The sequence below is a fragment of the Acomys russatus genome, chromosome 2 (assembly GCF_903995435.1).
Source record: "Acomys russatus chromosome 2, mAcoRus1.1, whole genome shotgun sequence".
NCBI classification, from domain to species: Eukaryota; Metazoa; Chordata; class Mammalia; order Rodentia; family Muridae; genus Acomys; species Acomys russatus.
In genome coordinates this window covers 17,168,173-17,193,196 of record NC_067138.1, presented here as the reverse complement: position 1 = coordinate 17,193,196, position 25,024 = coordinate 17,168,173, and the positions used below count along the sequence as shown (strand labels likewise).

Here is a 25,024-nt window from a genome sequence, read left to right as displayed (position 1 = left end):
CAGTGTGGTGGCACACGACTGCCATCCCAGCACTCAGGGAGGCAGAGGCAGGTGGATCTCTGTGAGTTCCAGGCCAGTCTTGTCTACAAAGTGAATTCAGGACAGCCAAGGCTACCTAGAGAAATCCTGTCTTGAAAAATCAACTAACTGGCTGGAGGAATGGCTCAGAGGTTAAGAGCTCTGTCTGCTCTTCCAGAGGTCCTGAGTTCACTTCCTGGCAACCACATGGTGGCTCACAACCATCTATAATGTGATCTAATGATACCTTCTGGCATGCAGGTGTACATGCAGGCAGAACACTATACATAATAAATAAATAAATCTTAAAAAAAAAAGGAAGAAAGAAAAGAAAAACCAACAATCAACAAAACAAAAAACTGGCAAAAGATAACAAGACAAAACAATATTATATGACTCGATCAAGGAAGAGATACTTTGTCATTTTTGCTGCATTCGAGAGCAACTCAGAGTCATATGGAGGGTTTTCCAAGGATATAGGGTAGAAATGGCACAACTTCAACTTTCTAATAATAGGTGCCCTTTGTCTTTTTGCTGTTGTTGTTTTTCGAGACAGGCTGTCCTGAATTCACTTTGTAGACAAGGCTGGCCTCAAACTCACAGAGATGTGCCTGCCTCTGCCTCTGTTAACCATTGAGTTTCCAGTGGAAAATCTGGGTGTAAGCAAGCCAGATTTTAAAAATTATTTTTATTTTTTTATTCCCTTCATCACCCTCTGTCCCTCCCTATTCCTCTGCATACATTTGTTGAGGGGAGAGGGGGGAGAGAGAGAGAGAGAGAGAGACAGAGAGAGAGAGAGAGAGAGAGACAGAGAGAGAGAGAGAGAGAGAGAGAGACAGAGGAGGCCAGAAGAAGGTAAGATGGTCTTGGCTTTCTTGGAACTGGAGTTACAGAATGTTCTGAACTACCTAATACAGGTTCTGGAAACCCAACCCCAGTTCTCTTAAGTGCAGCAAGCACTGTTAAACACTGAATGATCTTTCTTTTTTAAAATACTTGTAGGCTTTGCTTTTTTTGTTTGTTTGTTTGTTTTGATTTTTCCAGACAGGGTTTCTCTTGTAGTCCTGGCTGCCCTGGACTCGCTTTGTAGACCAGGCTAGCCTCGAACTCACAGAAATCTGCCTGCCTCTGCTTCCCAAGTGATGGGATTACAGGTGTGGGCCACCATGCCCAGCTCTTAGGTTTTGATCTTTTAAGTACTTTAGTTGGGGTTTTTAAAAATACCTCTATTTCCTTTCAACCCACTTACCCTAGATGGGAGAGAAAGAAGTAACCTAGGGACAGGTTAAGTAGACCTTTTTTAGACTCCTTGGGGCAATTTCAGTCTTTGTCATCAGGATTCCAGCAGCAAACCCAGCAACAGAAATGAGCAGTAGTGGGAGCAACAGCAAACACAGCATTCTCTTCGAAGTCTTCTCTGGAGTGTCTCTCTTTAGAAGCATCTTGAAGCAGAGCAATAAACAGCCAAGTGATATGAATTGATGCAAAAGCCAAAAAGCCAAGCCTCTGGTTTTTGGCCTCATATTTATCTCCTCTCATAGTCTGTACTAGGATGTTTATCAGCTGCCAAAGACCATGCCTCACATGAGGCAGTTCCTCTTCTATTGGACAAACATCATGTGCCCTCTTACAAGTGTGTTTCCAGTGGGCAAACATCACACAAGTTGTTTCACATCCCACACTTGGGAACAAAACAAAACCGAGCTTACTTTTTGGCTGTCCTAGAACTCACTCTTAGATCAGGCTGGCCTCAACCTCACAGAGATCTGTCTGACTCTGTCTCTCCAGTGCTGGAATTAAAGGAGTATGCTACTAGCATCCAACTTTTTTTCTCTGAAACAGAGTCTCTCTGTGTAGCCTTGGCTGCCCTGGACTCCCTTTGTAGACAAGGCTGGCCTTGAACTCACAGTGATCCATCTGCTTCTGCCTCCCGAGTGCTGGGATTAAAGGAGTGTGCCACTACCACCCGGGTGTTTTTTTGTTTTTTGTTTTCTTAATACTTTATTTTCAGACTTACTTCTTTTATTTTATTGTGGGGTGTGTGTGTGTGTGTGTGTGTGTGTGTGTGTGTGTGTACCACAGGCCTGCCTGGTACCTGAAAAGATCATAAAAAGGCATTGGATCCCCAGAAGCTGGAGTTACTGATAGTTATGAACAATCATGTGGCTACTAAGAATCAAACCTGAGTAGCAAAGTTCTATTAATTTCTAAGTCATCTCTCCAGCCCCAGAACCTTTTATTCTTAAAGATGATCTCTTTTGGGGATGTATCCTAGCATGTGTGATGCCTTCAATTCAGTCTCTAGCATGTAGGAGGGAGGATTTCTAGAAAAAAATATAGTGGTGATGGGATGAGAGAAGGCAATGTATTTGCTTTGGTTCTATCTGGCTCTCCCCTCTGTGTTTCATTCTTAGTGTGTGAAGGCTGTGGTAGTTCTGGGAAAATACAAACTCTCATCCTCTTCCACAAGCCAGCCAACCCTGCTTGCTTCCTCTAAGTCCTGGGCGGCTGCCGCCTTCTTCTTCTTCTTCTTCTTCTTCTTCTTCTTCTTCTTCTTCTTCTTCTTCTTCTTCTTCTTCTTCTTCTTTTTCTTCTTCTTCTTCTTTTTCTTCTTCTCCGCCTCCTCCTCCTCCCCCTCCTCCTCTTCCTCCTCTTCCTCCTCCTTCTTCTGCTCCTCCTCTTCCTCTTCCTCCTCTTCCTCCTCCTCTTCCTCTTCCTCCTCCTCCCCCCCGCTCCTCCTTCTTTTTTCTTGGCGAGGAAAGGGTCTCATTATGTAGTGCTGGCTATCCTGGAACTCACTATATAGACCAGGCTGGCCTCATACACACACAGACTGGCCTGCCTCTGCCTTACAAGTACTGAGTTTAAAGTCATGAACCACCACAACTGGATCCTAGGAAATGAATTCTAATCTTTAGCACTATGGTCTCCATTTTAGCATAGACTTGGAGCATGTTTTATACTTTACAAAGTATGTAGCAAAGTGATACTATGTAAATAACAAGATTTAAGAAAATATTTTTATTATTTTACTTATGTGTATGTGTGTATATCTCTCTCTGTGTTTGCCATATATGTGGGTGCCTATGAAGGCCAGAGCATAGCGTTAGGATCCATGGAAATAGAGTTACAGATGAGTTGGTGTGAGCTGCCCAATGTGGATGCTGGGAACTGAACTTGGGTCTTTGGAAGAGCACTCTTACCACTGAGTCATCTCTATAGCCCCTGATAACAAGGTTTCATTGTTGTTCTCTTCTCTTATGCTTTATGAGACAGGGGGTCAGTCACTGTGTAGTCCAGACTATGTAAATTTTACTACACACTTGGAGGCAGAGGCAGAAGCAGAGGCAGACAGATCTCTGAGTTTGAGGCCAGCCTGGTCTACAAAGTGAGTCCAGGGTACCTTGTATTAAACAACAACAACAACAACAACAACAACAACAACAACAACAACAAAATTACTATAAAGTGAGCCGGGCATGGTGGCGCATGCTTGAAATCCCAGCACTTGGGGATGCAGAGGCAGATGGATCTATGTGAGTTCAAGGCCATTCTGGTCTACAGAGTGAGTTTCAGAACAGCCAAGGCTACACAGAGAAACCCTGTCTCAAAAAAACAAACAACCAAATAAAACTCCCAACACCAAAAACCAAAAAACCACCACCAGCAGCAACAAAAAATTACTACATAACCCAAATTGGCCCTGGCCTTGTGGTGATCTTTCTGTCTCTGACTCCCAAGTGCTGGGATTATGTGTCTGTCCCACTATGCCCAGTATCATGTAGATAAGCTTAAAGTAACATTCACTTTTCCTCAGATTGTAGACCTTCAGTTTATAAGAAAAAAAGGGCAGTTGAAAATGAAGCTGGGTGTGGTAGTATTCTCCCTTGATTCCAGCCCTGGGGCAAAGAGGCAGGTGGAGCTCTGTTGAGTTCAAGACCAACTTAGTCTAAAGAGTGAGTTCCAGGACAGTCAAAGATACATAGTGAGACCCTGTCTCAAAATCAACAGTCAGGGGCTGGATGGCTTAGGGGTTAAAAGCACTGGCTGCTCTTTCAGAGGTCCTGAGTTCAATTCCGTGCAGCCACATGGTGGCTCACAACCATCTATAATGTTGTCTGATGCCCTTTTCTGGGGTGCAGGTGTACATGCAAACAGAGTACTCATATACATTAAATAAATAAATATTTTAAAAAATCAACGGGTATATTCCAAGGAGTGGAATAGCTGGGTCTTGAGGTAGCCCTATTCTCGTTTTCTGAGAAAGCGCCAGATTGATTTCCAAAGTGGTTGTACAAGTTTGCACTCCCACCAGCAATGAATGAGTGTTCCCCTTTCTCTACATCCTTGACAGCATGTGCTGTCACTTGAGTTTTTAAAAAATATTTATTTATTTATTATTTATGCAATGTTTTGCCTGAATGTATGTCTGTACACCAGAAGAGGGCACCAGAACTCATTATAGATGGTTGTGAGCCACCACGTGGTGGCTGGGAATTGAACTCAGGACCTCTGGAAGAACAGACAGTATTCTTAATCTCTGAACCATCTCTCCAGCCCCATCACTTGAGTTTTTGATCTTAGTCATTTTGATGGGTGTAAGATGGAATCTCAGAGTTGTTTTGATTTGCATTTCTCTGATGATTAAGGACATTGAACATTTAAGTGTTTCTCAGCCGTTCGATATTCCTCTGTTGAGGATTCTCTGTTTAATTCTGAGCCCCATTTCTTAATTGGGTTATTTGGTTTGGAGGTGTTTAATTTATTTGACCACTTCCCCTTGGTGGGGAGGCCTGGTGGCACTCAGAGAAGGAATAGGCAGGCTACCAAGATGAGACTTGAGAGGCTGTGACCATATGGTAGGGGAAGAGGGCCCCTCTGTCACAGACCTAGGGGAGGGGAATAGGGTGAAAGAGGGAGGGAGGGAGGAATGGGAGGAGACAAGTAAGGGGATAACAATTGAGATGTAATCTGAATAAATTAATAAAAAATTAACAATCAGTCACTTCAAGAATTATAAGAACACCCTGTCTGAAGGACATTTGAAGTGTTTTATCATTTCAGAATAAGCTTGTCCAAGTGTAAGGCCTGTAGTTGAGGGTGAAATAGATCTAAGGTTCTGGAGTAATGGGTTGTCTGCCAACTATGCTTCTTACAACATTTTTAAAAAAGAGTTATTTATTTATTAAGTGTCTTTGCTGCATATATGTCTGCACGTCAGAAGAGGCACCAGATCTTATTATAGATGGTTGTGAGCCACCACGTGGTTGCTGGGAATTGAACTCAGGACCTTTGGAGGAGCAGGCAGTGCTCTTAGCCTCTGAGCCATCTCTCTAGCCCCTACAACAGTTTCTTTACCAGGATATTTGAGTGTATACCTTCATAGCTGCCACATATATGTTTGTTATACACTCAATATCACTTAATAAACCATACTAATTCAGTAACAAGATAACTATTTAGTAATTTTTTATAGTGCTCCACAATTATGATCCCTAGAATTTACTATAATCTCTATGAAGTATGGAGCTCACTTATAAAACCAGGGTGCTTTTTTTTTTTTTTTTTTTTTTTTGAGAGAGGGTTTCTGTGTGCAGCTCTGCCTATCCTCGCTCGCTTTGTAGACCAGGCTCAAACTCACAGTGATCCACCTGCCTCTGCCTCCTGAGTACTGGGACTAAAGGCATGCACCACCATGCCTGGCCAAAACCAGGCTTACTTTTATGGTTCTATTTCTACCTAAATTTAATAAGAGCTATATTTATAAGCTTGAGTCAAAAATTGAGTGGGAAGGAGAATTATATCTTTTGGTACTTCTCAGGCTTACTAGTGAGTCTTTGTACAGAGGAAATAAATGACAAGCACATCTGTGTAATAAGTCTCTCCAGTATTATTTCTGGCAGTGCCTGGAGCTGTCTTAGGCAAGCTCTAAACCACTTCCCTTTGTTTCCTCATGGCTGCCATGTTCCTCAGCCTACTCTAACACTCATATTGCTGTCCTTGAGCAGCTAAGCCTCGGAGGTGGTACACTGCCATGACCCTTGCTGATAACACGACCACGGCCATGTGCAAGGCCAAAGGCCTTGCGCTCAGTGAGATCCGCCTGCCTCTGCCTCAAAGGTAGTGCTGGCATGAAATAAAGGGATGTACCGCCACTCATGCTCTTCCATTCTCTTCTTTAGAAAATGTTCAGCCAAACTCCAGAAGCTGATGAGCTGATTATCCTGCCTGTCTTCCTCTCTTTTGAATTTCCTGGGCGAGCTTACCAAAACTAAAGATCTTATGACTTGGCCAGTGTTCATGATCAAGTTCTGAGTATTTCTATCTTTTGTTTTTTAGGAGGTTTTGGTTTTGGGGGGCATATTTTACATAGCTATCACTGTGGAACAATCAATTTTGCTACAAAGTTGCCTTCTTAGAGCGTTCATTTTATCTTTGGAATAAGGATATTAATGCTTTATAGGCAGCCATGGTGATCAAAGAAAGCAGTGCAGGAAAAGAGCATGAGGCACACCAAGAGCACAGAATGGACTCTGAATAGAAAAGCACCTTACTGGAGGGATTTAATGGGATTTTTTTTCTTTCAAAGGGAGAGACTTAAAAAAGTTATATTTGAACCTCTCCATCAATGTCAACTCCTTAGAGGTGCCGAAGCGCAAGGAAGTTATTTGCAGCGGATATGACGATAGTTACTCTTTCTGCAAAGCTCTGAAGGGAGGTAAGTATTTGACCTGTGCTACTGATAGAACAGACCATAATTCTTTATGAGGCTGTGAGGACAAGGAACCCTACAATAGGGAACTTCTTTACTAATAGTAAAGCTTGGGTTCCCTCCAAAGTTTTACCGTTTGAGGCATAGATACTTTACAGCTGTGTTCCCATGCTGTTACTAAGACAGTGCAGCATGGATGCTGATGCTAAGATGGTGCAGCATGGGTGCTGATACTAAGATGGTGCAGCATGGGTGCTGATACTAAGATGGTGCAGCATGGGTGCTGTTACTAAGAGGGTGCAGCATGGGTGCTGTTACTAAAATGGTGCAGCATGGGTGCTGTTACTAAGACGGTGCAGCATGGGTGCTGTTACTAAGATGGTGCAGCATGGGTGCTGTTACTAAGACGGTGCTGCATGGGTGCTGCTACTAAGATGGTGCAGCATGGGTGCTGTTACTAAGATGGTGCAGCATGGGTGCTGTTACTAAGATGGTGCAGCATGGGTGCTGTTACTAAGATGGTGCTGCATGGGTGCTGTTACTAAGACGGTGCTGCATGGGTGCTGCTACTAAGATGGTGCAGCATGGGTGCTGTTACTAAGATGGTGCAGCATGGGTGCTGATACTAAGATGGTGCAGCATGGGTGCTGATACTAAGATGGTGCAGCATGGGTGCTGATACTAAGATGGTGCAGCATGGGTGCTGTTACTAAGATGGTGCAGCATGGGTGCTGATACTAAGATGGTGCAGCATGGGTGCTGTTACTAAGATGGTGCAGCATGGGTGCTGATACTAAGATGGTGCAGCATGGGTGCTGTTACTAAGATGGTGCAGCATGGGTGCTGTACTAAGATGGTGCAGCATGGGTGCTGATACTAAGATGGTGCAGCATGGGTGCTGATACTAAGATGGTGCAGCATGGGTGCTGTTACTAAGATGGTGCATCATGGGTGCTGTTACTAAGATGGTGCAGCATGGGTGCTGATACTAAGATGCTAAGATGGTGCAGCATGGGTGCTGTTACTAAGACGGTGCTGCATGGGTGCTGATACTAAGATGGTGCAGCATGGGTGCTGTTACTAAGACGGTGCAGCATGGGTGCTGTTACTAAGATGGTGCAGCATGGGTGCTGTTACTAAGACGGTGCAGCATGGGTGCTGTTACTAAGATGGTGCAGCATGGGTGCTGTTACTAAGATGGTGCAGCATGGGTGCTGTTACTAAGATGGTGCAGCATGGGTGCTGATACTAAGATGGTGCAGCATGGGTGCTGTTACTAAGATGGTGCAGCATGGGTGCTGTTACTAAGATGGTGCAGCATGGGTGCTGTTACTAAGATGGTGCAGCATGGGTGCTGATACTAAGATGGTGCCGCATGGGTGCTGGTACTAAGATGGTGCAGCATGGGTGCTGTTACTAAGACGGTGCAGCATGGGTGCTGTTACTAAGACGGTGCAGCATGGGTGCTGTTACTAAGATGGTGCAGCATGGGTGCTGTTACTAAGATGGTGCAGCATGGATGCAGATGTTAAGACGGTGCAGCATGGGTGCGATTGGAGGAACATTACAGTTTCACCTTTTAAGGTAAAGATTTCATGTCTACTCTCAGATGTCTTTTTCTGGTTTTTGTTTTTTGTTTTCTGGTTTTGTTTTTTTGTTTGTTTGTTTGGTTTGTTTTTCAAGACAGTGTCTTTCTGTGTAGCTTTGGCTGTCCTGGATTCACTTTGTAGACCAGGTTGGCCTTGAACTGACAGCGATCCTCCTGCCTTTGCCTCCTGAGTGCTGGGATTAAAGGCATGTGCCTCCATTCCTGACTTGGATGTCTTTTTCTAAGCATCACATATATGGCTTTCAGTAGGAAGTTGTTGATTTTGCTCTGCACTTTTATTGGTTTCTTTAACGATTTCTCCTCTTTATTTGAATCTTGGAATTGTTGTTATTATTACCACCTTTATTGACTTTTGAGGAAGAATGCCATTTTATTTCTAGATGGTATTAAACCCCTTTTATGTAGTCAAGGGTGGCTTTGAACTCCCTTATTTTCAGGCCTCCATCTCCCTTTTTGTTGTTGTTGTTATCTTTCAGACAGGGTCTTTCTATGTGGCTCAGACTGCCCTAGACCTCACATGCCTGCCTCTGCTTCTAAAGTGCTAGAAGTACGTGCATGCTACCATATCCAGATAGACTGGTTTTGCTTGGAGGGCCTACCTTGGAGATTGAAATAAGGATGTTATACAAGCTAAGCAAGTATTCTACCACTGACAGATTTATTTAGTCTTGTCAGCCTTGGGACTATTAACAGAATCGTAACATTCATAATTTAGGAACTTAAAGGTCTCTTAAGCCTGTACTGGATGTACTGGAACTGTTTTTGTAGACCAGGCTGGCCTTGAACTCAGAAATCTGCCTGCCTCTGCCTTCCAAGTGCTGGGATTAAAGACCTGTGCCACCACCACCTGGCAAATTCACATTTCTTTTTTTTTTTCTTTTTTGTATTTTGGTTTTTTGAGCTAGGATTTCTCTGTGTAGCCTTGGCTGTCCCAGACTCACTTTGTAGACCAGGATGGTCTTGAACTTATGTTGATCCACCTCCTCTGCCTCCCAAGTGCTGGGATTAGAGGCTAAGTTCATATTTCTAAAACAAAATTTGGAACATTTTCTTCTTGTGTTTTTATTTGTATGTATTTATATTTCTAGGCAATATTTCACATTTATTTTTACACTGTATTTATGACTTAAAACTGAATATTAAAATAAGGGTGAAATTTTTCATAAAACATTTCTTAATTTGTGGAGGACGCTTTTTAAAAAAGATTTATTTATTTATTATTATGTATACAGTGCTCTGCCTGCATGTATGCAGCCCGCCAGAAGAGATCATTAGAGCACATTACAGGTGGTTGTGAGCCACCATGTGGTTACTGGGAATTGAACTCAAGACCTCTGGAAGAGAAGTCAGTGCCCTTAACCTCTGAGCCATCTCTCCAGCCCCATGGAGGACTGTTTTATAAAGTATCTTTTTGGTGTCCTTCACCATAGTCATCTAGTGATTTTTAACACTCTTGTCCTTATTGAATGGAGACAAGCTTGTCCTAGCTTGCTTTCTGTGTCAAAGCACCAACCAAAATCACCCTGGGAAGGAAAATCTCAGTTTCCAGCTTATAACCCAACACTGAGGGCAGCTAACACAGGAGCTCAAGGCAGGAAGATGGGATGGAGATGAAACAGAGACTACAGGGGGATGCTATTTGCTGCCTTGCTTCCAGGCCAACAGTGAGCTACTTTTCCTGTTTTTTCAAACCTTTCTTTTTTGCAAATTAATATTATACTGTTCCCTCCATCCCTTTCTTTGTTCCACCCCTCCCTATGCAGCTCCCCACCCCACTCTCTCTCAAATTTATGACTTCTTTTTTTGTTATGGTATACGCACAAACACACCATACACTCCTAAGTATACAGATACAACCTGCACAATATGTATAATGTTACTTGAATGTGTATGACTTCAGGGCTGACCACTTGGTGCTGGCCCACCAATTGGGGCTCTTTTCTGGGATGTCTATGTCTCCCACTCTCAGGTGAATATGCTCTGTCTTTACTTAATATTTAATTTTCTTCTAACTGCTTTTCTCATTGTTGTAATCAAATACTTGACAAAAGACAATGTTAAGAGAAGAAAGGTGAGGGCTGGGGAGATGGCTCAGCGGATAAGAGCACCTGCTGCTCTTCTAGAGGACCGAGGTTCTAGTCCCAACACCCACCTGGCAGCTCACAGCTCTCTGAAACACCCACCCTCTTCTGACCTCCTTGGACACCATTCATGCACGCCCTGTGTGTATATGCATGCATGCCCTGTGTGTGTATACATGCAGGCGGAATACTCAGACACATAAAGAGAAAGAAGAAAGGTTATTTTGGCTCAGGATCTGAGGGTACATTCCATCATGCTGGGGAGGTATGGCAGCAGGAGATGGCCAACAAGTGTTCATTCACATACAGGCAGATCAGACGGGAAGTGGGGGAGGCCGAACCCCCAAGAGAGTCTCCAGCTAGGCCCCAGTGCTCCCCACCTCCTGAAACACCACCATCAACTGGGCACCAAGTATTCAAACACACGAGCCTGCGTGACGACATTTGATAGTCAAATCCTAACAACAATGCCATGAATATATTTCTTTCTCTTTTTTTCTTTTTTATTAATTTATTCTTGTTACATCTCAATGGTTATCCCATCCCTTGTATCCTCCCATTCTTCCCTCCCTCCCATTTTCCCCTTATTCCCCTCCCCTATGACTGTTCCTGAGGGTGATTACCTCCCTCTTTATATGCTCATAGGGTATCAAGTCTCTTCTTGGCAACCTGATGTCCTTCCTTTGAGTGCCACCAGGTCTCCCCCTCCAGGGGACATGGTCAAATGTGAGGCACCAGAGTACATGAGAAAGTCATATCCCACTCTCCATTCAACTGTGGAGAATGTTCTGATCATTGGCTAGATCTGGGTAGGGGTTTAAAGTTTACCGCCTGTATTGTCCTTGGCTGGTGGATTGAGCTAGAAATGATCATAATGAGTGAGTTAATCCAGAAGCAGAAAGACTCAAATGGTGTATACTCACTTATATCTGCATATTAGTCCAAGGGGCATGTCCCACGAATGCCTTCACTTACCAGGAAACTGGGACAGAGGGGAGGACATCTTTTTGGGACTCTAGATGAGAGAAGCATGGGAGAATAGCAAAGTAGAAGGATCCAGAGGGTCCTAGAAACCTACAAGTAGAACATTATGATAGGCAGATTTGGACCCAGGGGTCCCGCTCAAATCATGAATATATTTCTGTGTATAGTCTCTCTCTTTATTTTTATTTTTTATTTTTTTTTATTTTTTGTTTTTCAAGACAGGCTTTCTCTGTGTAGCCTTGGCTATCCTGCACTCTCTTTGTAGACCAGGCTGGCCTCGAACTCACAGTGATGTCTGTGTCTGCTTCCTGAGTATGGGATTAAAGGCGTGTGCCACCATGCCTGGCTTATGCATAGTTTCTCTTACATTTTAGACTTGAATATTCCAGAGACTTCTGAGTTAAATAGTTTGAACATATTTACAGTTTTTGTTTGTCTAGCCCAAGCCGCTTTTCAAACCAATTTATATCTCATGTGACAGTAAATAAGTATTATAACAGTCAGTTTAATCTGTTTGTGTTAGTATCCAACATTATAACTTTAAAAATAAAGCTGAAGGTTTTCTTTTGTTTTGAGACTGTGTCTCTCTATGTATCCTTGGCTGTCCTGAATTTCTCTGTGTAGAGGGAGCTGGCCATGGACTCTTAGCAATCTGCCTGCCTCTGCCTCCTGAGTGCTAGGATTAAAGGAGTGTGCCTCCATGCCCGGCATGAAGATGTTCTTTAAAATTAGGTTAAAAACTTGTACTTAATTTCTATTAACATTAAAAATTTGCTCTTGAATTTTGTTTTTTTTTTTCCATACAGTTCTTTACCAACTAATTGAGACCTGTCTTATTTAGAAGAAGATGGAAGGTAGTTTACATGCGTGCATCAAATTTAGTGGCATGACAGAAATTAGGAATAGATGGGACAAGACAAGAATATAGAATTTATGAAATGAGAGAAGCGTGAAACTTCCTGCCCGAAAGGCCGATACTTTGCTCTATGACAGTGGTCCTTAACCTTCCTAATGCTGTGACCCATGTTGTGGTGTCCCTCAACCATAAACTTGTTTCATGCTACTTCATAACTGTAATTTTGTTAGTTATAAATCCTAATGTAAACATCTGATATGCAGGAGCTGATATGCAGGAGCTGATATGCTGCTCTTTTGAAAGGGTTATTCAACCTCCAAAGGAGTCACAACCCACAGGCTGAGAACTACTGCTCTATGAGGACAACTGAAAAAACAAAACAAAACAAACTTAGTGTCTAAGATGACCAGGGGTCTAGCTATGTGAGGTTTCTAGCTTGCTAGCCAGTCTTTTCACCCCATTTCTAAGCCTCATGTAGGGTGCAGAGTGGGCTTTGTGTGCGTGGCTTGGGGCCACAGAGACCTGGGTGTGTGCCTTAGCTTTTCCAACTCAGCAGTAGTACAGAGGTGATCCATAGCTCAGCCTCATTTTCCTCAGTGGTAAAATGGGGGCAGTGAAACCCACATGGCGACAAAAGCCCACTCTCATGCTCAGAGTAGAAATCCTCTCTTGTTCCTGATTTTACCGTCCTGCTGTTTTGCAATTAAAGGAATGATGTCTGTGGTCCAGTGATGAGTCAGCAGCAGTCTGAAGAAGTAGCAACAGCCTGTCTACCTGACTTTCGGGGCACAGTCCTCCCACTGTGCCATTGCTTTCCCTTAAATCAACGTCCTTTCCACTACTGTTTTTGTTTGTTTGTTTTTAATATATTTTATTAATTTATTCATATTATATCTCAATTGCTATCCTATCACTTGTATCCTCCCATTCCTCCCTCCCTCCCACTTTCCCCTTACTCCCCTCCCCTATGACTGTGACTGAGGAGGCCCTCTTCCCCCTGTATATGCTCATAGGGTATCAAGCTTGTTTTTTTTTTTTTTTAATTTTTATTTATTTATTTATTTATTTTGAGACAGGGTTTCTCTGTGTTAGCCTTGGCTGTCCTGGACTCTCTTTGTAGGCCAGGCTGGCCTCGAATTCAGTGATCCACCTGCCTCTGCCTCCTGAGTGCTGGGATTCTGGGATTAAAGGCGTGTGTCACCACGCCCTGTGCAAGTTTGTTTTTTAAAAAAGATTTATTTATTTATTTATTTATTTATTTATTTATTTATTTATTGTATTTGAGTGCTTTATCTGCAGAAGAGGGCATCAGACATTTGGGGTCTCCTGATACATAAGAATGGGTTGTTTTGTTTTTTGTTTTTTGTTTTTCTTTCGAGACAGGGTCTCTCTGTGTTAGCCGTGGCTGTCCTGGACTCCCTTTGTAGACCAGGCTGGCCTTGAACTCACAGCGATCTGCCTGCCTCTGCCTCCCGAGTGCTGGGATTAAAGGCATGTGCCACCATGCCCAGCCTTTTGTTTTTATTTTTGTTTCTGTTTTTAGGATTAATTTTTATGTGCATTGGTAGGTTTTGTTGTTCTTGCTGTTTTGTTTATTTTGTTGGTTGGTTTGGTTTTTCAAGACAGGGGTTCTCTGTGTAATAGCCCTGGCTGTCTGGGAGCTTTCTTTGTAGGCTAGAATCTAACATTCTTTGTAGAGGGCATCTAACATTATAGATGGCTGTGAGCTACCGTATGGTTGTTGGGAATTGACCTCGGGACTTCTGGAAGAGCAGGTGGCACTCTTAACCACTGAGCCATCTCTCCAGCCCCCTGTTTCTTTGCTTTTTAAGTTGTTCATTTCTTTTCTTTTTCTTTCTTTCTTTTTTTATTGTTTGTTTTTATTTTTGTTTTTTGAGACAGGGTTTCCCTGTGTAGCCTTGGCTGCCCTAGGACTCTTTGTAGACCAGGCTAGCCACTAACTCACAGGGATCTGCCTGCCTCTGCTGGGTGTTGGGACTAAGGGCATGCACCACCACACCTGGCCCCATTTCTTCTTCTTTTTTTTTCCCTAAGAAATAATTTATGTGTGTGACTTCTCTAAAAAGTCACTCTGTCCTAGACAGAGGAAGGCCACAAATATGAATAGAATTATATACTCTTAGTTTTATCTATGTAGTTCTCTAATACTTGTGCCAGGAAGACACATATAAATCTTCAGAGTGTTTCATTAGTGTGTTCAATCTGAGAACATCAGAGGGTGAGGAGGAAGAACAGTCCGGAGAGGGAAGAGCAGATGCAAGTCCACCTGGCCACACCAGGGGAGCACTTTCTGTTCGTCCTTTCTCCTTGTTATAGATCAGAATATGCTTATAAAGGATTGCTGCAGATGAGCTGACAAGAGGGGGTGAGGTGAGAGTGTAAGCTGTACGCAGAATGTTGGCCTGTATCCTATGGTAAGAATGAAGTGGTGATCCATGAAGACTTCCTTTTTTTTTTTTTTTTTTTTTAGACAGGGTTTCTCTGTGTAGCCTTGGCTCTCCTGGACTCGATTTGTAGACTAGGCTGGCCTTGAACTCACAGTGATCTGCTTGCCTCTGTCTCCCGAGTGCTGGGATTAAAGGTGTGCACCACTACGCCTGGCCGAGACTTCCATTTTTATAAATAAGCAGTATTCTTATGGGAGGAGGTGGCCATGACGAGCAACTCTCACTGAAGGAAGAATAACCAGGAGGTTATGTGAGAGACCATTAGGGATGAAACCATGGCATCCCTGGGCTCAGAGACGAGGAAGTGGAAGAACATCCTGGGCGACTGAAATGAAATGGCAGGTTACACTGAGACACTTGCTGTGGCAGACAAAGATTAGGTAAAGCCAAGAAGCACTTGAGGGCTGGTTGTCAGACATCTCAAAGAGTATTATCCAAGGTGATGTGTATCAAAGAAGGGACAGATTTTTAAAGGAGAAAGATAACAAGCTCTGGTTCGAGTATGTTGAGCACAGGATAACTTTGGAACACTCAAACAAACATGTCCACCTAGCATCTGAGCATGTGGGCCTGGAGCTTAGGACATTATGGTTTAAGACGCTCTGATGTGGGGAGTAGGGAGATGGCTCAGTGGTTAAGAGCACTGGCTCCTTTGCCATTCTCCCATGCTTCTCTCATCTAGAGTCCCAATAGGATGTCCTCCCCTCTGTCCCAGTTTCCTGGTAAGTGAAGATTTTCATGGGACATGCCCCTTGGGCTAGTATGCAGATATAAGTGAGTATATACCATTTGACTCTTTCTGCTTCTGGGTTAACTCACTCATTATGCTAATTTCTAGTTCAATCCATTTGTCCACAAATTTCGGGAATTCCTTGTTTTTAATAGCTGAGTAGTATTCCATAGTGTATATGTACCACAGTTTCTTTATCCACTCTTCTACTGAGGGACACTTAGGCTGTTTCCATGTTCTGGCTATTATGAATAAGGCTGCTATGAACATGGTTGAGCAAATTTTCTTGTTGTGTGCTGGAGCATCTTCTGGGTATATTCCAAGGAGTGGAATAGCTGGGTCTTGAGGAAGCCCTATTTCCATTTTTCTGAGATAGCACCAGATAGATTTCCAAAGTGGCTGTACTAGTTTGCATTCCCACCAGCAATGAAGGAGTGTTCCTCTCTCCCCACATCCTCGCCAGCATGTGGTGTCACTTGAATTTTTGATCTTAGCCATTCTGATGGGTGTAAGATGGAATCTCAGAGTTGTTTTGATTTGCATTTCCCTGATGACTAAGGAGGTTGAGCATTTCTTTAAGTGTTTCTCAGCCATTTGATATTCCTCTATTGAGAATTGATACCCCATGAGCATATAAAGGGGGAGGAAGTCCCCTCAGTCACAGACATAGGGGAGGGGAAAATGGGAGGGAGGGAGGAATGGGAGGATATAAGGGATGGGATAACCATTGAGATGTAATAAGAATAAATTAATAAAATAAAATTTAAAAATAAAAAAAAAAAGAGCACTGGCTGCTTATCTAGAAGACCCAGGTTTGATTCCCAGCACCCACATGGCAGCTCACAACTGCATGTAACTCCAGTTCCAGAGGGTATGGTACCTTCACACAGACATACATGCAGGCAAAACACCAATGAACATAAAATAAATCCTGAAATAAAACGAAACACCAATGCAGCTGGATAAGGTGGTACATACCTGTAATCCCAGCACTCAGAGAGGCAGAGGCAGGTGGATCTCTGTGAATTTGAGGCCAACCTGGTCTACAAAGAAAGTTCCCAGACAGCCAGGCCTATTACACAGAGAAGCTCTGTCTTGAAAAACCAAAACTAACCGACAAAATGAACAAAACCACAAGAACAGCAAAACCCACCAATGCACATAAAAATAAACCCTGAAAAACAAAAACAGAAACAAAAAGCAACCCGTGCTTATGGATCAGGAGACCCCAAAAGTCAAAGATTCAAAATTTCAAGTTCTACGTGTCTATTCCTGAAAGTCACTTTCCTTTTTCTTGTTACATCTTTAGGATATGATATTTAGAAAATATGGCAAGTAAAAATAAAATAAAATTTACAATTTTACCACTTACCACCTTCTCCTCTTGTTCTTTTCAAAAATCACATTTATGCATAAATAAATGTTTATTTCAAGGCTTACTAAACTCAATAAATCTTCTAGCCTTGTTACTGTAATCTTGGGTACAAGGCTGCTAAAGCTAAGTTCCACTAAGTGGTGGCTTAGAGAAATAGAGATTTAGAGGACAGAGTCTTCTGTCAGGGGCCAGCAGGGTCAGGTTCCCTCAGAAGGTTTCAGGAGGGTCATTCCAGCCCACTCTCGGTTTCTGGTGGCCTTAGGTGCTTCCTATTTCACAGATAGTCATTTCCTTCTTATCTCTTCACATTGTCTTCCTTTTGTATGCTTCAGCATCCAGACCCCTGGCCCCAATTCCTTCTAAAGATAAAGGGCATATAACCACAGTGACCTCATTTTAGCTCGATTTGCAGGCACTTTGCTCTGAATAAGGTTAAGCTCATGGTCTGTTGGAATTAAAGTTGCCACACATCTTTCGGGGAGATGTTATTCAGTTTACGCACCATCTGATGCTTGGGTCCTCCTGTCTTCAGTGTTGCTGAGAGAGAGCTGGTCTGGGACCATGGGTAGTCTGTGTGGACACCGTCTGGAAGAGTAGAGAGGGAACAGAGACGGCCTTCTATCTTTTCTCTGGCCTATCTTGTATCTTTTCTGGCTGCTTTAGTGTCCTCAGAGGCTTCTAGCTAATGCCCTAGCAAAGCAGAGAGCAACAACTGACCAAGACAGGCTCTTCCCAAGACAGACCCTTGACAAAGAAGCCTGCTGGCAGGATAGCCTAAGACTGTCGCCTGACCTGCTTAGCGCTCGCGTAGCCTCAGGAGAAAAGCCTAGCTGTCCCTTCTGGTTTCCTGCTCAAGCCCCCAGGTCTCAGCCATTTCCTTTCCTCTTTCCTCTACAAACATGCTACGGTTGGCTTACCAACGAGAGACCCTGTGCTTGGACGTGCTTTATGGTTGGAGCTTAGCGGTTTGTGATGGTACTCTTGAACATCCTAATACTTGCCCCAGTGTGTGTTTCATAAATGGAACTTGATGAGACAATGCGGTGGCACTGTCCCCGCTGGGTGGGTTCTTTGTTTCCCACTGTCAACTCTGCTGGCACTTGGATGATACTTCCCTTCTCATTTCCATGTATTTCCCCTGCCACCTTCTGCCTCTGGTGGTTTCTGGGTGCAGGAAGGGTCAGAACTGGGGGTGGATGCTCTGTAGTATTTGGGGTGGAGCATGGCCATGCCCATTGTATTGGAGCTGGCAGGCCCACGGCATTGTTCAGTGAGGACTATGTAGGAGAGAACCCCTCCCTAAAAACGATAATATATGGAGGCTGTAGTACATGGCAACCCTGTGACCGGAATACTGCGGGAGGAGAGATGCCCGGTGATGTCAGACTTACCACCACTTGGCACCAGTTTTATCTTCACTGTGTCTTTCTCACCCTCCTCCTCCTCTTCCTCCTCTTCCTCCTCTTCCTCCTCTTCCTCCTCCTCCTCCTCCTCCTCCTCCTCCTCCTCCTCCTCCTCCTCCTCCTCCTCCTCTTCTTCTTCTTCTTCTTCTTCTTCTTCTTCTTCTTCTTCTTCTTCTTCTTCTTCTTCTTCTTCTTCTTCGTCTTTCTAGACAAGGTTTCTCTGTGTAGCCTTGGTTGTTTTGGACTTACTTTGTATACCAGGCACTGGCCTTGAGCTCACAGAGATCTGCCATGGACTGTCTCAGTTGAGTATAGGTCCTTGGGAGTGGGATTTCTTGAAGCCTCAGTGGGCAAAGATTCGGCAAAGTGACAAACAGACAAACCCCAGGGGACAGTTTGAGTCTGAGTGCATTTTGCAGGCAAGCAGTCTAGATTTTCATACATATATTTTAAAACAGGGAGTGTTTTGTGGCTACATTTCCCATGGAGTAGATTCAAGGAAGTCAGTGAGCAATCAGTCATACACAGTACAAAGTACAAAATGCAAAGTAATAGTGTTGTCATTTTTTGAGTTACCGACTTGAAATGAAACAATAGAGGGTACAGAATACACAGTAAAGACATCATCATCATTCTTAAGTCATTGGCTTGGTATCAGTACGCATATGCCTCTTTGTCAAGGGTCAGTGTTCTCTCATTAATGGAACTTATGCCCAACACCTGTGTGCCAAGACAGTTTTTTCTTTAGTTCTCCTTTCTAATATCTGAGCACCACTATTTGGAGCTTTCTGAAACACTTTATTTCTTTGTAAGCCATAATATAAAGTATTAACTAATGAATAATTCTTAGCTGTGTTTCTTTTAATAAGTGGAGCAGAACTTGGTGGTAAACTCCGGGCTTGATTGGTCCCTGGCTGCAGTCCCATGTTAGGGTGTCTCATAGAAACGTCGCCATATTTGAAAAGTCCTGGTATGGGAGTAAGGTTAGGAGAAAGAATAGAGACAGAATGTGCCAACACAGTGAGAAAAAGGAAGGCTGCAATCAGTTACTCCTGGCAGGAACATCAGATCCATTCCAGGAGGCTCTCCCTGGGCAGGGGTTGTCGCCTCCAGTTGTGCAGTAACATTTGTCACACAGACTCCACTGGAGGGGTCGTGACAGAGATCTACCTGCCTCTGTCTCCCCAGAGTGCTGGGATTACAGGCATGCCCCTTCCTTCCTTCCTTCCTTCCTTCCTTCCTTCCTTCCTTCCTTCCTTTTTTGAGACAGGGTTTTATTATATAGCCCTTCCTGGCCTGGAGCTTGGTAGGTAGACTAACCTGGCATCAAACTTCTAGAGATCTTCCTGCCTCTGCTCCTGAGTGCTGGCAGCAAAGGTATGTGCCAAACCACATCCAGCTGCCATTACACTGCCATTGTTTCCGTGCTTTGTTTTGTTTTTGTTTTTGTTTCTTGTTTTTTGAGACAGGGTTTCTCTGTGTAGCCACAGCTGTCCTGGAACTTACCCTGTAGACCAGGCTGGCCTTGAACTCACAGAGATCTGCCTGCATCTGCCTTCCTGAGTGCTGCAATTAAAGGTGTGTGCCACCACCAACTGGCATGTTTCTTTACCCATATATGTTCTGAATAGATTAACTGTTGTTTTCAGGAAGGGACAATTATGTGCTAAGCATTGCCTCCTTATTCCCTGGTATGAAAGTGGGCTTTGAGTTAACATTCTTTGAACTGTTAGTAAAATTTTTAATTAAGGGACTGGGGAAATGGCTAAAAATACCGAGGAATCAGGTTCTGTACACACCTAGCCAATGCAGGGGTCAGAAGTCAAGTAGACTCCATAGGCACTAGGCATGCAGAAGTACACACTTACATACATGTGGGCAAAACATGCAAACACATAGAAATTAAATTAATCTAAAAAATGTTTAAATTATGTAGATCTTTAGTGAAAAATTTAAGAATATAACCCAAAATTTATTATATTTTGTTATATTTTGAATATAGTAGATACTATATTATTACTATAAAAATAAGATTTAAAACTCAAGAGGCATCTCAGACAGCTATGGTCTTCATGCCTTATGTCAATGTGAGTCTGAGGCCAGCTTGGGCCATATAGTAAGGTCCAGCCTCAAAACAAAACTAAACAAAGCTAGTCAGGGAGACGGTTCATTAGGGAAAGCTGCTTGCTGCCCTGCAAAGCCTGATGCCTTGAGTTCCACTTCTGGAACCAACATGTTAGAGGGAGAGAGGTGACGACTACTACAAGTTGTCTTATGACTTACTTTCATGCCGTGTTGTGCACATGCAGTGTACACACACACACACACACACACACACACACACACACACACACACACACACACTTTGGTTTTTAAAGCTCACTATTTGTTTGACATTTAAACATTTATACCTTTCTGACCTTACTACCTCTACCTCAAGTTCACTATTTTGTTGTGTCTGGCCTTAACTGCTTATCTGTATTCATGCCCCATGGCTCGTGCATGGGCTGGACTCATGGCTGCTTAGTTAGTTAGTTAGTTTTTCGAGACAGGGTTTCTCTGTGTAGCCTTGGCTGTCCTGGGCTCACTTTGTAGACCAGGCTGGACTCGACCTCACAGTTATCCACCTGCCTCTGCCTCCTAAATTCTGGGATTAAGGGCGTGCAGCACCATGCCTGGCTCATGGCTGGCTTAGGCTTCTTGGTGGTGTGATTGGAAGGAGTGTACATAGTCTGGCTGTTTGACTCTTCTCAAGGGGTGGTGGGGCTATAGCTCAGATGGTATTGTGCCAGGCATGCATGAGGCCCCAGGGTCAATCCTCAGTGTTGCTAAAAAGGAAAAGGAAATAAAGCAACACTCCTCCTGCCCTTAGGGAGGTTCTTAGCTGTTATACCCAGCCATAGGTGCAGCTACATCTCTAAAAGTTAAGCATACACACATATAGTCTAGTCTGATGCATATTTTCTTCAGTTCACTAAGATTGATGCCGTAGGAGATGAGATATGGGCTGGCGCAGGGAGAGGTACCCCCGTATCTGAGTGTCAGGGTGGGGTACTGAGGCTGTCATAGGACGTTAGTGGGTAGCGTATAGGGATCATCTCTCTACATTTTCCCATAGAAATGCCTCCGATATTAGTAAGGACACTGCATAAAACTACATTTCAAATATTTATAAAACCATCTAAAATGACTAATAATGCTTGTTGTGTTTTGTTTTCAGAGACTGTGGACACAGTAGTGCCATTTTCCTTCAGGGGAATACTGTTTTCTAAGGTACTGTTCAAGACATGTTTTGTGCTTTCTTTGCTTTTTGCAGGAACATGTTGTCTTAGTCAGGGTTTCTGTGAAGGGCCACCATGACCATGGAAATACTTATAAAGGAACACGTTGAATTGGGGCTGGCTTACAGCTTTGGAGGTTTAGCCTATTATCCTCATGGTGGGAAGCACAGTGGCCTGCAGAAACACTTGGTGCTGGAGAAGGAGCCAAGAGTTATGCCTCTGGATTGACAGAACAGAAAAAAGGAGTGACGCTGGGTTTGGCTCGTGCATTTGAAACTCCAAAGCCTGCCCCCACAATGACACCCTCCAGTAAGGCCACACCTCCCAGTAGTGCCACTTGCTGGTGACCAAGCATTCAAATCTGTGAGTCTATGGAGGCCATTCTTCTTCCAACCATCACATGTGTCAGAAATTTTGTTTCGTTTTATTATGTGTGCAAGGGAGTGTTTCTCTGTGTAGCCTTGGCTATTCTGGAATTTACTCTGTAAACCAGGCTGGCCTTCAACTCAGGTTGGCCTTGACTCTGCCTCCTAAGTGCTGGATTAAAGGCTTGTGCCACCACCTGGCTGTGTGAATGTGAAACAAACAATTCACCACTTTTAAGAATAGCTATTCAGCCGGGCGTGGTGACGCACACCTTTAATCCCACTTGGGAGGCAGAGGCAGGCAGATCTCTGTGAGTTCGAGGCCAGCCTGGTCTACAAAGTGAGTCCAGAACAGCCAAGGCTACACAGAGAAACCCTGTCTTGAAAAATCAACCAACCGAGCAACCAAAATATTTTTAAAACTACATCTTATTTTGTTTAATATTTGTTTTCTTGGGCACTTTGCTTGGGCATTTAAGCTTTTATGAAAATAACTAGTGTTGCCGGGTTTGGTGGCACATGCCTTTCATGCCAGCACTGGGAGACAGAGGCAGGTGGATCTCTGTGAGTTTGAGGCCTGGTCTATAGAGTCCAAGTCAGCCAGGAATATTACACAGAGAAACCCTGTCTTGAAAAACAAAACAAAAAAACCCAACAGCCACAACAACAACAAAAAGTGTTTCAAAGAGTAACATTTATCTATATATGTCTGTCTTTCTTTCTTTCTTTCTTTCTTTCTTTCTTTCTTTCTTTCTTTCTTTCTTTTGAGGAAGGGTCTCGCTATGTTTGAGGCTAACCTTCCACAGCAATTCTCCTGTCTAAACTTCTTGATTGCTTGGGTTATAAGCTGTGGCACCATGTTTGATGATTTTGCTTTTGGTTTTCATTTCTGGTGTGCTAAAAAAAAAAATTTTTTTTAATTGCTGGGTGTGGTGCATGGTTTTGATCCCAGCAAAGAAACCCTGTTTGGGATTAAAACCCTGTCTCACTGTGCTGGGATTAAAGGCATGCAACCGTGCAGGCCTGGCTAGGAGACTGGAGCTAGGCACATGAACAGCCCCAACACTTTGTTCTGCAAGCAGTGGTGCTTGGGGCCAGTAGATATTTATGTAGATTCTGGGAAATTGAACTGAGCTTGTGCAGAGAGCGTGCTTCCCCTCTGAGGCATCTCCCCTGGACCCTTATAAGTTATTTTAAAGAGATTATAGAAATCTTTGATTTTTTTTATTGGAAAACAAATGGATTCTTTGCTCACTGAATTAAAAGGCATGCAGAGCCCAGAGAGAGGGCTATGCATAAAGGTGTTCACTTCCAAGATGAGCAGAGTTCTACTCCTAGGATTCACATGGCAAGAGGAGACACTTGACTCCAGTGGTCTGCTCAGGTGCCCGTGTACACACACACACACACACACACACACACACACACACACACACACACACACACGCATGCACACACAGAGGCATGTAGATTTTCTTTTTCTTTTCTTTTTTGGATTTCTGAGACAGGGTTTCTCTGTGTATCCCTGGCTGTCCTGGCCTCACTTTGTAGACCAGGCTGGCCTTGAACTCACAGCAATCTGCCTGCTTCTGCCTCCCAAGGGCTGGGATTAAAGGCATGCATCACCAACGCCAGGTGAGGCATGTAGATTTTCATCTTTCTGCAAAACTAAGAAAATGAAACTGGCCTTGGGAATTAGCTCTGTGCTTGACAGGCAAGCATATAGCTCTGCATTTGATCTGTCCCACAACAAGAAAATAACCAATTCAGTTTCAATGCTATCTATGAGTAAGAGAAAATCCCTTGCCAGGATCACACCTTTAATCCCAACACTGAGGAGGTCAAGGCAGATGGATCTCTGTGAGTCTGAGGCTAGCCTAGTCTACATAGTGAGTTCCAGGACAGCCAGGGCTACATAGTGAGACCCTATCTCAAAAATAAAACAAAAAGAAGGAAAAAGTGTTGTTATAGAGGCTTTTGAAATGGTGACACCTAACCTTCTGTATTGTTTGTATTTATTATTCCTCATTTTAGGGCCAATACAGATGTGTTGCAGAAGCCATTGTCGGGGATAATGAAGAAAGGCTGTTTTGTTTGAATTTTACCATCATTCACTACTCTAAAGCCAATTAAAATAAATTGAGAATACATTTTTTTTCAAAAGCGGGTGTTTTGTTTTTCTTTTAAAAGCTTTTACATTTATTGTTTATTTTAGTGTATGTGGGTAGCCTTGGTTGGCCTGGAACTCAGCTCTCTCTGCATCTGTCTCCTGAGTGATGGAATTAAAGGTTTTACCATGATGCCCAGTGGCAGCTGCTCCTCCTCCTCCTCCTGCTGCTCTTCTTCCTGCTCCTCCTCCCCTTCTCCCTCCTCTTTTTTATTTTATTTTATTTTATTTTTTGAGTCATATCCTTACTGTGTAGCTCAAGATGACCTTGATTTCCTTACCTTCCTGCTTAGCCTCTTGGATGCTGAGATGACAAATCAGAAGCGCTGCTTGCACTGTAAAGATCGTTGTGTCTATCTTTAGCAGGTATTGGGAAATACAAAGATACAAATGCAACATCAAGGAGGAAGGTTTTTATACTTATGGATCCCTAGAAACAGGTGGCATGAGGTACCACTCAGTAGCACACACCCTGGAGATGGAAGAAGAAGAGAGCAGTGTGGGCAAGATTGTTTGTCTTCTGAGGAAAGTAATGAGAAGGCTGGGTGAGCAGGCTTTCCACTGACAGTCCTTGCAGTGGAGTGACTGGGGGTGAGAGTGTTAGCGCTTAGGATATGAGATCCCCATAAAGGAGGTGATGGCTCTGCATCGGCTGGTGTATGTAAGAAAGCTGAGCTGAGCCACTAGCCATCCACTGTCTCTAGGATTAGCTAATCTTGGAAGGGGTGTTTTACTTTCAGGGTCAGCAATGTGCCCCTATATAGTCACAAACAGCTGCCTCTGGGTCACTTTGTCTACTTGGGTGGAAACCTGGAAGAACACGAGCTGGCTGACTTGGTGTTTAGACCCAGAGGCTTTGGAAACTAGAGATTTCGAGCATAAGATCCATACACATAAAAAATAAAATGAAACAAAACCCAACCAGAGGCTTTCAGGGCTAGAGACCTAGAGCCCAAATTAGTCAGATGCCTTTTG

At 43.5% G+C, this 25,024-nt stretch overlaps 1 protein-coding gene across 2 annotated transcripts in view; it reads left to right on the top strand.

Annotated features, from left to right (window-relative positions):
• Positions 1–24,031, top strand: part of Ly96 (lymphocyte antigen 96) — a 29,195-nt gene extending 5,164 nt beyond the window's left edge. For both annotated transcript variants that reach the window (XM_051158636.1, XM_051158627.1), the window contains 3 exons: positions 6,608–6,736; positions 21,457–21,509; positions 23,917–24,031. In XM_051158636.1, the coding sequence (XP_051014593.1) occupies positions 6,608–6,736; positions 21,457–21,509; positions 23,917–24,015 (281 nt within the window). In that variant the 3' untranslated portion in view covers positions 24,016–24,031. The remainder of the gene's footprint in view (positions 1–6,607; positions 6,737–21,456; positions 21,510–23,916) is intronic.
• Positions 24,032–25,024: the final 993 nt, after the last annotated feature.